The following is a 16,282-nucleotide window of genomic DNA, read 5'->3' as shown; positions in this document are numbered from 1 at the left end:
ACTTGGATCCATAATTTAATAAACTAAAATATTCAAAACAGTGATTACGTTTCGTCTATGACAAATCCATTAGTGTTTGTCATCTAAGTATTAGAATATAAAGCTCCTGGTGCCTTTCTTCCATTCATCAGGGGTAGACGAGTCGGCGCATGCGCAGTATCAACCGCTCGAAGCCCAGCTAAAGATCGCTCAGGAAATGGTTTTGCACTGGTAGAAGCCAGCTTCCTATTTTAATGTGCTGGCGTTCAGTCGTGGAAAAGTGGTTAAAATGTTCAACTAATTCAAAGACGGGGAGGCAGACTGCACTTTCCGTCGGCTCGTTTACCCTGTGAGGAGGCGTTGCCTGTCAGGCTAAACGCAGGGACACTAGACTCCACCACCGTGATTACGTTGGCCGTCTCCTGAATCCTGCGTCGGTGGCGGAAGATGGCTGACAGCGGAGCTTTAGCAGCAAAAAGATGCGACTCCGGTTCTGTGTCTTCAGTGAGTATGGAGACCATTTCAAGCCTGACAGAGCTGGAGGACCTGGAGAGAGTTTACCAGCAACTCTGCGCGGAAGAGGTTTGTAAACACGACTTCTTACGGCAGTTTTTTGACGTGGACATTTACTGTCGTCACTACGTAAACTTCCGGGATACTGCTGATTCCATACAGTTTTTGAAGACAAACCTCTGATGTGCTAAATCACGACAAAATAAGCATGAAACAAGACTCATAACCTGGATCTACGATGTTTACAGTTTTTAATATCCTCCTGACATGAGGAGACGTTAACATTTGAGCTGAGAAACCAAACACATCATAACATATCTGTGCTGTAATTGCTGGATTTGGGATTTGTGTTTGGGAATAATCATCCTTTCTTGTTTTCTTTTTGATTGTAGATTTCAGCTGTCTGCTTTCTATGTGTGAACTCTGTTTGTTCATGCAATAAGTGGTTCAAAGACTGTGTTGGTATTTGTGACTGTTGTTGTACCATCCTTAAATGCAACAAAGGATTACATTCATGTTAATACATTTATATTAGGGGCACACATGCTAGAGGAAGTCATCAACTTTCATATGAAGAAATGCTGCTTTTGTACAGTGTGTGTTCTCCATCCACAGTGACTACTTTACATGCCAGCCAATTGGAACAACCTCTATTTAGACACATCTGACTTAGACTCTTTAGCTATACTGATAGATCTGTGATTAGAAGATTTTTTTTTTCTGCTTATTGCTTATCACTTGTTCTGTCGTCTCCCCAATACAGAAAGAAGTGGAAGCTGAGCTGGACAGACTAGTGGGGCAGGAGGGGGCTATCCACACGAAGATGCTGGCTCTACAGAGGATGGGGTATGGTTTTGAATAGACTGATATATTTTTAAAGCACCTGATAATGATCATATATCGGACCCTATCCACCACTTTGTATGTTATTAAAATTATATCTGCTTTGTTTTCAGGCCCAGCCTACAGCTGATTGGAGGAGATGCCAGTCAGCTGTCAGGCATGATCACATTTACCTGCAGCCTGGCTGAAAATGTCAGCCGCAAAGTCAGGCAGCTAGACATAGCAAAGGTAAATCATTACATCAAGATGCAGCACTGATTCTATTGTAATCAACTGTAACTATTTACAAGTGGACATGAGGACATTTAAAAACTATTGTTTGCATGAAAGTCCGCACAATGTCCCATCACATCTGCTAAATAAATGGCTTAAATCTCTTTTTGATATTGTAGGAAAGTATTTAATCATAATTTTTCTGTATGCTTCATCACTTATAGACGCGCCTGTATAACGTCATCCACCGCACTGATGACATCCTAGATCTGAAGTTTTGCACGGACGGTGTGCAGACAGCTCTACGTAATGAAGACTATGAACAGGCTGCAGCTCACATCCATCGATACCTCTCTCTGGACCAGTCAGTTATTGAGCTGAGCAGACAAGGAGAAGAAAGTATGAATCTCTTAGTTTTTTTTTTTGTCAAAGTGAAAAAAGTACTGTTGAGTTTTATTTAGAGTTTTTGTCTGAATGTTCCATGCTGCATTGTTGGTTGCAGAGTAAATACATTATTCTGTATGTCTATGCTTGTATTGCAACACTGCCAATGGTTTGTTTCTGCACAGGCAGTGCAGTGGATGCCAGCCTGGTCATGCTACAGGAGGCAGAGCAGAAGCTGAAGGTCATCGTGGCTGAGAAGCTGGATGAAGCAGTAGCAGCAGTGGACCTTGCACAAGTGGAGCGGTTTTTCAAGATCTTCCCTCTCCTGGGTCTCCACCAGCAGGGCTTGGCCCGCTTTGGACAATATCTCTGCACTCAGGTTTGATGGTGTTTGCATGGCTTCAATGAAAAAAAAATGCTGCACTTGGATAAAATAATTTTGTTTTATGTATATCATAAAAAGAAGAAAGAGGAATTGTATGATCCACTACTTGAAAATATTTCATGAAAATACCTATTTCATAAGTCATCTTTGTCTTTAGGCTAAAATAATCAGATATATCTCCTTTTTCTGCCGCAGCTTGCATCAAAGGCAGAGGAGAACCTTCACTTGGCTACAGGAGGAGATCTTGGCGAGAAAAGAGCCCTGCTGGTATTTGCAGACACTCTCACGTTGCTGCTGGAAGGTGAACAAACAGGCCCGAGGCTCTGTGTGTGGATGATTTTCCTTTGTTTGCCTTGAGTGTTCTCCACTAATGTTTTGTTGTGTGTTCACAGGAATTGCTCTTATTGTTGAGACTCATCAGGTGATTGTAGAGACCTATTATGGGCCAGGCCATCTGTACACACTTATTACTCACCTGCAGCAGGAATGTGACCGACAGGCTCAGAAAATAGTTGATAAGTTTATCCAGCAGAGGGGATACCACAACAAGGTGTGTATGCCATTTAAAGTGTATAACATGCTTTTGGTGCACACCTGTACGCACTGTTAACCTGTTTTCTTCCTGTAGTTTCAGATTGTCCAGAGCAGCATGATGAAGAGTGTCCCTGGTGATAGGATCGAGCCAAGGTACTTGTTTTTATCTAAAATACCCCGCTCCCCTCTCTGTTAATGTGATGTTTGTTGGTTAGATGTCTATCCTCCATGGGGTGCCATTGGCTTAGTGGTTGTCCAGTGCACTCCATATAAACACAGTGGCCACTGGATCGACTCCCAGCCCCGACCATTTGCTGCTTGTTTCTCCCTTACTCTAAATTATCTGTCCTCTGTGGTCAGGGAGCTGGACCCTGTCCTGACAGAAGTGACCTTGATGAACGCACGGGCAGAACTCTACCTGCGCTTTTTACGGCGTCGCATGCTGGCTGACTTTGAAGTTGGGGATGCTCAGAATGTCACACAAGGTACATTTACTTACAGTTTTTCTCCATTGGTTTGGCTCGTTTCTTGTAACAGAATAACACTGACAAACCTCCAAACTACTCAGCAATTGTTCACAACATAACCGAATTTCTCATTAGTTTCATCAAATTGCAAATGCTTTTGTTTAGTTTGCAAAAGACAAAGTACAGGTAGCCTACAGTAAGCATAGTTAGCCTAGATGTAGCGCAATTTTCAAGTGAATAGATCTTGTTGATCTAAACTGATTGTTGATTCTCAGCCTAATGGTCAATTTCTTCAAAACATGTCAGCATCATTTCATTGTATTAGTCACTTCATGCACAATAGTCTGTTCAACTGTCAAAAAAGTCAGCAAAATAATAACATGAATACCATATATGAATCTCTTGGAACATTTGAAAAAAGGATAAATCAAAAGTCAGGTGAAACTAGAACCCAAAGGAGGAGTTTCACACGTCCCAGATGACCAGATGACAGGTTCTGCCTATGATTGTGAAAATACGCTGAGTGACACCCATAAAAATCAGGCTGTGAATAAGAATATGTGGCCTGACAGACAGCAGCGTGTGATTGGTCAGGAGAGCAAGGACGGTGGCCAGGAGAAGGAGGGGGAGGACAGCGACCAGTCTAAACGTTTTGACTTGCAGTGCTCACATAAAGCCAAAGTGACAATGCATTTTAGAGGTACTGACTATTTGTATGAGACAGTGATTTGGTTTTGACACATAACTGAACTGTTTTGGTAGGTGATCCATAGTGTTATACTGATCAATCCATGTTATTTTGAGCAAAAGCTCCAAGAGTGTTGAGAACGTCTGGTCCGTTTCAAGAAATGAGCGAAAGCAATTGAGAAGGATCTTTGCATTTTAGGTGGCACTGACTTTTAGAATGGAGTTTAGCTTTGAAGCATGAGTGAACGGTTTTGGTACAGATATGCGCTTTTGCAAGTGAGCTGCAGTGTTGTGCTGAACTGTAGGACTGTTTTGCGAAATGAGTTTTGAGAATGTTATTTCTGTTTCATGAAAAGTGCCAAACCGATGGAAAAAACTGTAATATGTGGTTATATATATATAAAAAGAGATTTTTATTTAGATTTTTTTAAATTGTCCATCCAAAATCTAATTTTTGTTTTTGTCCACACAGAACATCAACAAAATGTAGAAAAGCTTCTTAAACACTGTTTGCTGAGCAGGACGATGCAAGAGCTGATTGGGTACTACATCCCAATGGAGGAGTACTACATGAGAGAGTCTGTCAACAAGGTAGATCACTCACATTACACACAATGTCTGTAATACAGTGTTGTCTTGTGTATATTTGACAGAGTGGGCTTTTAGTCAGACTCTGATTGGAGATAATTGTGAATAATTTACTCATTCCATTTTGACAGGGATGAAGAACATATGGAATAAAATACAATGCCCTCCTTAGCACTCATATTAACAAATGAATAAACGAACACACCCCATGTACAGATGCTGTAGTACTTAAAGCTTTAGGTATTTTAACTATTTATTGTGGTATTAGCTCATCATATAATTCAGTTTACATCAGACTAACTGAATTTCCCCTTCTAGGCTGTTACAATGGATACATATGAAAAGGGTCAGCTGACCTCCAGCATGGTGGACGACTGTTTCTACATTGTGAAGAAGTGCATCAGTAGAGCATTATCCAGCTCCAGCATCGACTGCCTCTGTGCCATGATCAATCACGCCAATTCTGTGCTTGAGTCAGACTTCAGGTGCTGCCTCACTTAATTTTCCCATGCACATACAGTGTCCAATCCGTGTCTTTTTATCACCTTCTCTCATGCTTGTATTCTATATCGTTTCCTTTCTTTACTTCCCTACCTGTCAGGGAGGTGTTGTATAATAAGCTGCGGCAAGGCTTCCCGGCTACAACACTTCAGGACATCCAGCGCGGTGTGAGCAGTGCAGTCAGTCTAATGCAGAGCAGCTTGCAGCAGGGCAAGTTCAACACACTGGGCATCGAGAGCACTGAAAACGCCAAGGCTGCATTTCTGGTAAAAGAGACACACTTGCACATCCTTGCTTTTTTATTTTGATGTGTGTTTGATGGTTTGGTTGTCTATAGTTGTTGATGAGTCTTTCTAAAAAAGCGGCAGTTATTTAACTCAACAACAAACAATGCTTGTTGTGCATTAAACTTCACAATTATTTGTGAATGAAGCACAATTTAGGAACGTATTCTTCTGATGTAGAGTCCACAGAATCAACTGATCATTTTTTTCTTAATGTCTGTGGTTTGATGAGTGTTTTCTTTGTGTCTCAGGTTACCTTGAATAATGTAGAGGTGTGCAGTGAGAATATCACAACCTTAAAGAGGAACCTTGAGGTAAGTCAAATGTTCATAAAACCTTTTGGTTTAGACTTTACTTTATTGTTTGATGTACTGATCTTATCCTGCATCCTCCCAACAGAACGACTGCTCCAAGTTGTTCAGTCAGGGCGCTGGTCCTGGTGACCAAGCCAAGATCGAAAGCTGTTTGTCTGACCTCGTCAACACGTCTGCCAAGTTCAAGGATCTCTTACAGGTCGGTAACAAAGACACACTGATCAGCTCCTGTCAGCTGAGTGTTGTGTGTTTGCTTAATCAACTGCAGGAACCACACAGCATGGAACATGTTTTATGTGGTTAAAAAATGTCCCAAAGTGAAAGCTACTCAACAATTTGGTTGTTTGGGGTGAAGAAATTGCCTTATCTAAATTTGACATCTTTTTTTGAATATTTTTGAAATTTGTGTCCAGTATCTTGTATCATAAATACTCCTGCTATAATTTTCTTGCTCTGATGTGTTTTTTTTTTCCCCCAGGAGGGTTTGACTGAGTTAAACACAACAGCCATAAAGCCTCAGGTGAAGCCCTGGATCAGCAGCTTCCTGTCTATATCACACAACATAGAGGAGGTAATGTTCTCAAAGTAAAAACACAAAAATCAGAGGTCATTAAACACGTCACTGTAGCTGTCTGTGTCCCTTACAGGAGGAGTTTAATGACTATGAAGCTAACGATCCCTGGGTGCAGCAGCTCATCATCAACCTGGAGCAGCTCATGGCAGAGTTCAAGGTGCTCTGTCTGATCTCAGATGTAAGACCTGGTGTAATTTTTTTTCCACTCCTGGAGTTTAATCTCCTGTCTGTGTCCTTGTTAGACGGCTCTCTCTCCCGTTATCTACGACACGCTGACCAGCCTGATGACCAGCCTGATATCTATTGAAATGGAGAAGACTGTCCTGAAGTGCTCATTCAGCAGGGTGAGCAGCAAGGCTCAGCCACAAGGTGGCAGCTGGTACCCCTCAGCATCACATCACATCACATCACTGACACACGTGGTGAAAATCTTCAAGCAATGATTTATTAATGAGTCCAGAAAGGCCTGCAGGAGAGGATGCTTCTGCTTTGCACGAAAGCATCTCCCCATTTTTGCAGGGGGGTTGCAGGAATCTTCAGAATAACTGCCTTCTTATTGTACAACAGATATGTGAATCCTCTGTTTCTGATCCTGTACTCATGTTCTGTCGTAGCTTGGAGGGCTGCAGTTTGATAAAGAGCTTCGGTCTCTGGTGGCGTACCTCACCACTGTCACTACCTGGACCATCAGGGACAAGTTTGCACGTCTCACACAAATGGCCACCATCCTCAATCTGGAGCGGGTAACTGAGACCATTTTACACACTCACATACAGAATGTTCATCAGTATGACGGTAATTTGACAGCATTTTATACCAATAAAAGAGTCTAAGTTCATTTCATTTAATACAAGGTGAAGCTACTTGCATTTTTCTTCATTTTGCTCTTTTATACCTTTGACATTTGATCTACTGTAAGTTGTACTGCATTACACCGATTCAAGCAGCTACAGAACATATTAGAAGGAGTTTTTAAAAATGGAGACATCTGGAAAGGCCTTAAAATATTCAGTTAGCTCCTTATGAACCAAATACAGCAGAAACAATAGTTATAGATCAATGCATCAAATCTAACTGTCAAGTAATACTATAGTAATACTATTATTAGAAAACATAGCACTCAGCATTGTAAATCCCTTCACTTTTGATACTTTAAAGAATATTTAGGTAGAAAACTTCTCAGTTTCATTTTTCAAATTCCTTCTTTGTGCAAGAGAAGCCCTCATGTTCTCCTTTGTTATGCAGGTAACTGAGATCTTGGATTACTGGGGTCCGAACTCAGGCCCCCTGACTTGGCGACTGACCCCTGCAGAGGTTCGTCAGGTTCTCGCTCTACGTATCGACTTCCGAAGTGAAGATATCAAGAGACTGAGACTGTAACTAATGAAGTAGTGCACTGATATTTCAGTGTCACCCACTCTCTGATGCCATCCAGGTTTGATCCACGGCTGTTTTTGTCTGAAACAGATTGCTTATTGCTCATTGTGGAGGTTTCTGCTTGGTTTTCTGCTCCTCATCTGATGAAGGTTGACTTTGATAATGTGTAAAATCTGAATATTAATATTGCCTTAAATGTGAAATTAAATATGTGTCACATGGGGGAGTTCCAACCTTTTCACCTGTGGCTGGCTGTGGGAAACGAGGACACACTGGGACTGAGTGGTGGAGCTCTGGAGCTGTCAGTGAAACAGAGCAGTAATGAACGTCATACCCATTAAACTGACAGAAGCAGGTCAGACAGCTGATCCAGCCTAGTCATTCAATATATGAATAGCTCCTCGTCTGTGCTGATGGAACACTTTTAACCTAATAAATTGGGAGCCGCCGTGCAACGCCTCTGATCCCCTGTCATCCGCCACATTTCATGAAGTGCTGCTCCACTGCCATGCAAGACCTGCTCTTAATCTTTTTTTACATACTCCTGACACTATACTGTCAAGCTGTGCTCACCTGGAAACCTTAATTCTCTTCACTGATATAAGCAGGTCAGCATGTATTCAAACTTTAATAATCAGACTGACACCACAAACACAGGAATAGTTAGGAAAAGTGTGGCTTTAATGTAAACACAACATTCGATTGGCTCAGCACAAACATTCCACATGAGAGCAACCAATAAACTACCAAATAGGATGGGGTGCAGCACAAAAACATTCACAGTAAAAAAAAAATCTGGTATAATCATAATATATATACAGTACGGTGCTTTTAAGGTGAAAATGGAGAATAGGATATGAGGACTGATATGTGATAGATAAGAGTATACAGGGACGGGAGGATGATTTCTGGGTGCACAGGTGAAAATGGAGAGCTGTACTTTTTCTCTGTGAAAAGAGAAACGTGACAGATGAGTGAGTAAGAGGGTGGGGGGGTGGATAAAAGGTTCCCTGTTTACTGATCGGGGAGTTTTGGAAAAACCCAACTCCCCAGACAGACGCTGCCTCTAATGATATTGTTCTCCTAGTGCAGTCTTCTATTTCTACACTGTTTCACATCGAAGGGTAAAGCACCACACAGAGAACAAGATGTCATTGGAGGGCTGCTTTCTACCCTCTGAACCATAGACAGGTATCTGTGTACCTCAGTGTTTCATCTCAGGAAATAAATAATGTGGCACGGGATTTCAGGAGGTAGGAGGAAGCATGTAGGGCATGAGGCTTAAATAAATAAATCATTCGATGATAATGTCATATCTGTCACTTAAATAATGATGAGCGTGAATTATAATTTCTGATCCTAATCCTCCTGTCTTGTCATTACATGGATGGCACCCATATGACAGGGTTTCTGTTTTTTTTAAGTTTCATTGGCTGACAGGCGCTTCCTCGTGCTACAGGAGACCAATAGGAACAGGCGGCCTCTCAGAACAGAAGAATCCTCTCTTTCATTATGTTTCCTAGTTAAAGAGAGTGGAACAGACCTGCAGGCGACTCAGTCATGTGTGGGTCTGAAGGAGAGGGGAGCTTTGTCCCTTCTGAAAGTTAAAATAGCCTCCTTTCCCGACCATGAGCATCAGCCTCGAGAACAGCAACTCCCTCAACAACATCATCTCCACCTTCATAAACACAGCAGCTCTTCAAACGCAGCACAACAGGCTAAATTCAGTACAGATAGAAATGCCTCAAGACGTGCACATAAAAATGTCACATAAAGGATGGGACCGTATGCCACACCATGGTTTAAAAATGACATTGCACACCCCTCATGTTATATTTCTGGGCCGGGTTTGCAAAAACAAGGCTCTGGGTGACTAAAACCCTGGTACTGCCGCTTCTGACCTTAGCAGTCGTTGACACAGTCATCAACAGAACATGAAACATTCAGCTCAAAAACACAGTTTAAAAAGACAAAAGTTGGGTGTTATACTGAAAATAAAAAGAGGAAGGGAACAAATCATGGCAATAATCCAGTGTGGTGTCTGACGGCAGCTCTTTGGGTCCATTTGGACGTGTAGAATTACATATTTATGTGTTTAAGTATCATCAAAATTATCATTATTAACACCTCATACTCTCCATGACAACCTCTGTGCTTGGTCAGGCCTCAGTATAAGCCACACCCTCTAAGGTTGTTTGCAATAATGATGTCAGTGACAGCATCAAACACTACCTGGATGTTTCCTGTGTCTGTGGCACAGGTCAGGTGACAGTAGATCTCCTTATTGGGAGAGCGGTTCTTACTCTCAAACTGAACCTGAATATATGCAGTAGCATCATCATAAGTGTTAGCACCTGTGTGAGGACAGAGAAAGAAGAGGAGACAGCATGAGGGACTCATCTTCATCACTGTGCTTATGAAGCATCTTTGCACTGAAACCAGGCATCACAGACTCTCACCTGTGTATTCTGGAAAACAGATCGTCAGCGGTGACTTCTTGATCTTTTCAGCAAACAGATCCTTCTTGTTGAGGAAGAGGATGATGGAGGTGTCAATGAAGAACTTGTTGTTACAGATGGAGTCAAAGAGCATGAGCGACTCGTGCATGCGGTTCTGTAGCGGGAAGAAATGGGCTGTCAATGTTGCATTAAAGAGACTAACAACAAAACACAGATGTGATAGTCACATATCATTGTCGGACAGAATTAATAAAAGTGTACTTCTGTGTATGATTAAAGATGTCTTTTCTATAAACAAAAAGTCTAAATATGAGTGTTTGCAAAATCTAAAAACAATCAGTGTGTGTAAATGCATTCTTTTAAATATCTCTTTGTAAATGGTGGAACTTTATAAATATAGACAATATATTACCAATTTCAAGCTATTTGAATTTTAAATGCACTGTTGATAGAAGTGTAAGTAAGTGGGAGTGCAGGTTAAAGGGTCCAATGTGAGGATATCCATGTAAAGGAAGTTCCAGACTCAATTAGCTGAAGTTGCAGTTTTATCAGTTGTATTTTATCTGTTACGACTCCTGTTATCAGCAGATACAGCAGAACAAAGCTTCTCCATGGATTCTGCAGCTGAGGGATTCAGGTTGAATTAACTGAGTCATACTTACAGTTGTTTCATCTTCATGGAGCACCTGGTCATATCCGCTCAGAGCGACACAGAAGATAATGGCTGTCACATCTTCAAAGCAGTGGATCCACTTCTTCCTCTCTGACCTCTGACCTCCCACGTCAAACAGCCTGGAAGAAGTGAAAGAAGTCAATTCACTCTTAGGGCCTGATAATCCCCCCCCCAAAAAAAAACACCAGAAACAAACACCAAGCTGAAATGATTCTAGGACACTGAAGCCATCCAGACTGAGTTACCTGAAATGGAGGTTTTTAAAGGTGAAGTGGGTTTCGACTATACCAGTGGTCTTCACTCTAGTTCTCAGAATATCCTGCTCTGTGGGCTGGTAATCTGCCGCCCCGATCCGGTCTAGACTGTCCAGGTAGCTGAGGCACAAATACAAAAAGAAGGTGAATTAAAAGACTTGAGAACATCGATAAAAGGAGACTTTGAAATGTTTTATGGACACTCACTATTGAGCAGAGTCATTCAGTTGGTATTCTCGGGCACGGTTGAAGCACTCCTGAGTCCCAGCATCAGCCCAGACACGCTTCATGGCGGTGAGAAGCTCTGCAGAGTACGGCTCTGTGTCCTCCATACGACTAACCACATCACAAACCAGCTTAGCATCCGCCTGCACATTGCATACATTAATTAAGATTAGGGAACAAGGAAACAATGTTATACCCTTAAACGTGTTATAATTCTATTTGGGATCTTTTGGTTTACTGATACAAATTTACAAAATGGTTTTCTTAAAAATTAGCTCTCCTAAAATCAAAAACTCAACTATGACTAATCATTAGTCAAACTCCAACAGTGAAATTTGAGCTTTAGATTACTACCCCTTTCACATTACACCTGTCTGTAGCTCTCAAACCACTAAACATCTTATCTTAGAGAGATACTTTTCATAAAAAAATTCATAAAACCCACTTCTGTTTCTGCAGCACCACATTTAAAACCTTTCATCAAAAGGATATCTAAAGAATGGAGTTGCTAACTGGATGACTAACTTTTCTGTCTTTGTCTCCGAACTCGATGCCCAGTGAGTCCATGGCTCGGAGGATGGCAGCCAAGCTCTGGATGGTGTTGCTGTAGACAACAGGCTTATACTGCTTCACATCATCCCCAGAAAAGCCATCTTCATGGATAATCCTGCATGCGCACACAGATGTTAGCACAGAGCATGAACCAAAGCAGAAAAGTCACACTTATCCATATGCTCCTGCAGGCCCCAGACAACTGTCCTTTCACAAAAAGAGCTTTTTAGTTGACTTTAGGATTTATGTCTTTACGTATCAAACTGGATACATGTAGCACATCAAGCAGCTCTGTCTCCTTCCTTCCTACCATGTCTACATCCTAAAATGCATCTTTGTGTGTCAGTACCTAATGGGATGGGAATTGATCACATTCTCAGTCTGTGATCTGTAATTGGACAGTAATGTGATATTTAAGCCATTTATAATGTATGATGTGCAATGGAGTGGAATCGGTCAGAGCACTAATCAATCAAGCTGAACGGGACTCTACTGTTTCATCCAGTACGGCACAGTTAAATTCCTGATAATCTGGTCAACATTCAATTATCCATCAGCACACTATCACCCTGACCTCATTCACACTGACTCCCATAAATTATCAGTCATAACTTTTCTGTGACCCACCTGCAGTCCACATATAAGATAGCTGCTTCAAGGTACCTCCTTGGTGACCACTTATTGATATTTAACAAGAAATTTTAGTAAAAGAAGAAGGGATACAGTTTCTTTTTTATTTATAATATATTTAATATATCTATATATTCATCCGTGTTGGGGGGTATTCTGTGAAGACGTTTCACCACTGAGGCCTACCACCTGGACTGAAAATACTACAGGCTCCTCAAACATCTTAAAATGAACATTATAGACAACATTAGCCTGCAGGAAAAGGAGCACAGGTACAAATTTTGCACATAACAGCAGTTACTTGTTACTGATTGATCAAACAGTCTCTTCTGAGTTTCTGTAATGAACCAAAACCCTAAAAGTTTTGTTTTAAAACCATGGTCAATCTTCAGCACCAATGTTGAAAAACCACAAAAAAAATCTGCAAAAACAGTTTTTGAGTACTCTATCAATTGATTAACTATTTGACTAAATGTTTTAGCTGAAATAATAATAGTTACTCTTGTCAAATCTTGGGATACATCTGAATTAATTTTAAGTTAATGTACATTTTATGCCCATTTAAGTGACAGGGCTTCAAAAGTCAAAGATGGATATCAAAACTAACATCAACATAAGGCTCCAAATGACAATCAAAATATAGAAATCTCTCTTTCATTAGCAGCTAGGTAAATAAGTTCATGTTCACACTCATTAAGTCAGAGGCAGGAAGTTCTTGACATCATTGTGAGAGAAATGAATTTGAATTATTAACAGGCTGTCTGAAGAGTTGCAGATTGATTTTTAATTTTGCCATGTAAAAGTTTTACAGAATGACTGAGTGATGAAAACTTAGCCAACCAATCGCAGTGTCTGAAATCAAAACGTGTAAAAATAGACACCACTGAGATCCTGCAGCTGCATCTGACGATCCTGGTTAGCAGAACACCATCCATCACTGGGGTTGTCTCTGCTTTAAGCCATAAAATCAATACACTTGATCTAAGTCAATGTGAACACATTTTCCTTGACATGATTTACTGACTAACAAAACAAACAAAATTCTTAAAATAATTTCTTCACTCAATTACACACTCTGCATTTATGGATCAATCACTCCCAGACCAGTTTCAAACATCACAGATATTTTTTTTTACCCGTGACCTGAAAGTGATGATGCTGAATGTAGCCTTCAATAATTTTCTTTATAACCCACAGTGTAGCAAACCCCATCATCTGTTGCCTGCTTTGGCTAAACCAAACCCTGTAAAGTGTTTGTAAACACTCTCAAGCCCTGTGTGTTTCGTTCAGGGCACAGCAGTGAGTTATGAACAACCAGGGACCACAGGGAGGGTAATGAGGTGAGCGGAAGAAGAGGAAGCAGGGAGGGAGGGTGCAGTCAGTGCATTGCAGGCCGAGGGATACGCTGGGCAGGACGGAGGAGCACTGCTAACCACAAAACCACTGAGATGTTTCACAAGACGAAAAATACAATAGGACCGAGCCTTTTCCAGCGTGAAACATCTAGAAACTTAACTAAGAGGTTTATACAAATCAACAACAGTGATTTAAAACATCAAAGAGTGATTTAGCTTATACAGGGGACGGTTTAGATGCGGTTTTAGAAGCCATATTTCTGCGTAAATCCGCTTTATAGGCAAAGTACTCCCGGCGATATCGGGCACTTAAAGCCATTAAGATTAAAAGCAGAGGTATTCACTAATGGAGCTGTAGTGACCTCAATGTAATTCACACACACATACACGCACACGCACGTAAACTCACGCGCACAGAAGAACAACACCCACCTATTCCCTAGTCGCATACTCCCTGTAGTAAGCCCAACCCTGGTTAACTACATTTCAGCACCCCGGCAGTGAACAGCACCCTGGGATGCACCGGTGCGGCCTCCGCAGCCTCACTGTCGGTCTGCAGGAGGTGCTCGAGTCACCGGCACTCCTCCAGGGCTACGGCCTTTCGAAACATGGCGGCTCAACCTGCCTTAGCACAGATAGGGGAGGCGCAATCTCGGGCCTTTTACTCTGACTGCACCAGAGAGGGTTAAAACCGGGGGGAAAAGATGGACTTACTTCATCTGTTTGACGATGGTGCTTTTGCCGGACTCTCCGCCGCCTGTAAAGAACGGAAGGCAGAGTGAGAGCCGGCAGTGAAATCAGTACCACGGAGAGCACCTCCGCCCCATGCAGCCCCACCACAACTGAACGGAGCCGTGCCGAGCCGAGGCGCTGCAGCCTCACGGCTCAAGAGGCTCTTCCCTTACCGAGCAGCAGCAGCTTGACGTCCTTGGCGGCGACCAGCCCGTCCTCTTTCAGGTTTTTCTCGATGGCCTTGCTCCGGTCCAGAGCCGCGCGCTCCTCGGCGCTCAGTGTACATCCCATGTTTCCAGGCGAATGAGCAATCCCGTCTTCTCTCCGGTCCGCCCTGTCCCTCGCCGACTCTCAATCAGTGCGTTGTCTCTCGCTCGAGCTCTCCTCCCGCGCAGTCTGCTACAGCATTAGGCCCGGATTGAGGGCTGAACAGAGCCGGGATCCCGAAACGGTCTTTTCTCCGTGACTCTGTATGCGCCTCTCTAGCTCCGTCTCCTCTCAGAGGGGATTGGGGGGTGGGGTCGTTGTGCTCGAGCCTGCGGGGTTGGGGTTGTTGTTAGGTGGGGAGGGGGGTGCCTGGAGCTTCTCTCTCTCTCTTTCTCTCTCTCTCTCTCTCTACAGGGCGGCGCTGATGATGATGATGACAGCGAGCGCGAGCGATTTCATTGTATCTTCTCAGGCAGGCAAGAGGGGCGCGCGAGGAGGAGAAGGGAAGCAGAGCTGCGCGAGACTCACCTAAAGCTCGCTTACGTCACAGCAGCCAAGCTTTAATCACGTCCTATGAAAGATTATTCAAATGAAAGAGCGTTTAAATGGCAAATGTTGCCCTCTTGTCTCCTGGTATTAGTGGATTTCATGATGTTGTTTGAGAAATTAAAATTACACTACACTGGTATTTTTTTTCTGACGCTTAACAACTCCAACAGGTTTGAACTAACAGGCACCGTGCTGGGAAAAGAACAGAAATGTTATTATTATTATTATTATTATTATTATTATTATTATTATTATTATTATTATTATTATTTTGTTAAGAGAAGTTTGAAAACACATCAGGTCACAACCGTTGGGCAGTTATCAAAATCAGCTTTTTGTATTTAAATGTATTATTATTTTTTATAGGCTAGGTATTCGATCAGAGAAGAAACATATCACAATCAATTACGAAAGATGAGTTAAAATATCCATATGGAAATTACAAACCTGCATTTCAAGAATCTCGACAAATAATCACAAGAAAATGTTTTCATCAGTTTATAAAACAAAATAGTGCAACGTATTGCCAGGTCGGTTCATTTAGCATTATGGTGGTATAACAGGTGGAGCAGATTCAACCTGTACCAGTGCTTTGTATTGTAAAGATTTTCAAAATCTCAGCATTTATGCATCAGACACCTTGAGAATCTAGAGTAAAGTTACACTTTGTCATACTTCTGACACTGAAGGTCCTACTTCTCAGCCCTAAATTAAAAAGATTTAAGTTTTTTTTTCTAAATATGAGTATCAATTTTCTGAACCCAACATTTGCTACATTTAAGTGGAGTGTGTAATGCTATTTCATAAATCCCTCAAAGTTCCCTGAAATATAACTAAGAACATAACCTCTGTTTCTCTGTGGCAGTTCTGGTCCTGGTTAAGGCGTATGTGTGTGTGTGTGTGTTTATCCTAACCTATGATGCTGTGTGTGACCGTGTTGGGGGTTGTGGTCATAGCTGTAATAAATGAGTGATAAAAGCTTCCAACCCACACATCACATCAG

General features: G+C 41.9%; 2 protein-coding genes across 2 annotated transcripts; one reads left to right on the top strand and one right to left on the bottom strand.

The window, feature by feature from the left end:
- The first annotated feature begins 168 nt into the window (after positions 1-168).
- Positions 169-7,865, top strand: cog4 (component of oligomeric golgi complex 4). Its single transcript, XM_074666279.1, has 19 exons — positions 169-561; positions 1,256-1,338; positions 1,449-1,563; positions 1,773-1,947; positions 2,118-2,311; positions 2,513-2,618; positions 2,710-2,867; positions 2,946-3,004; positions 3,212-3,336; positions 4,478-4,596; positions 4,912-5,078; positions 5,195-5,360; positions 5,630-5,692; positions 5,778-5,891; positions 6,171-6,263; positions 6,340-6,423; positions 6,509-6,610; positions 6,881-7,009; positions 7,512-7,865. The coding sequence occupies exons 1-19, from the start codon at positions 427-429 to the stop codon at positions 7,644-7,646; spliced, it is 2,322 nt and encodes a 773-aa protein (XP_074522380.1). The 5' UTR covers positions 169-426; the 3' UTR covers positions 7,647-7,865.
- A 444-nt stretch (positions 7,866-8,309) lies between these two features.
- On the bottom strand, positions 8,310-15,176 carry gnao1b (guanine nucleotide binding protein (G protein), alpha activating activity polypeptide O, b). Its single transcript, XM_074666282.1, has 8 exons — positions 14,697-15,176; positions 14,506-14,548; positions 11,780-11,921; positions 11,237-11,397; positions 11,021-11,149; positions 10,765-10,894; positions 10,103-10,256; positions 8,310-9,997 (listed from the first exon to the last, which is right to left on the bottom strand). The coding sequence occupies exons 1-8, from the start codon at positions 14,812-14,814 to the stop codon at positions 9,810-9,812; spliced, it is 1,065 nt and encodes a 354-aa protein (XP_074522383.1). The 5' UTR covers positions 14,815-15,176; the 3' UTR covers positions 8,310-9,809.
- Between the last annotated feature and the right edge of the window lie 1,106 nt (positions 15,177-16,282).

This window comes from Halichoeres trimaculatus, unplaced genomic scaffold (genome assembly GCF_033239565.1).
Source record: "Halichoeres trimaculatus isolate MK-OKI-2021-1 unplaced genomic scaffold, fHalTri1.1 fHalTri1_scaffold_3, whole genome shotgun sequence".
Taxonomy (NCBI): Eukaryota; Metazoa; Chordata; class Actinopteri; order Labriformes; family Labridae; genus Halichoeres; species Halichoeres trimaculatus.
The sequence above is the reverse complement of the archived record's forward strand: the minus strand, read 5'-3'. Positions and strand labels throughout refer to the sequence as shown.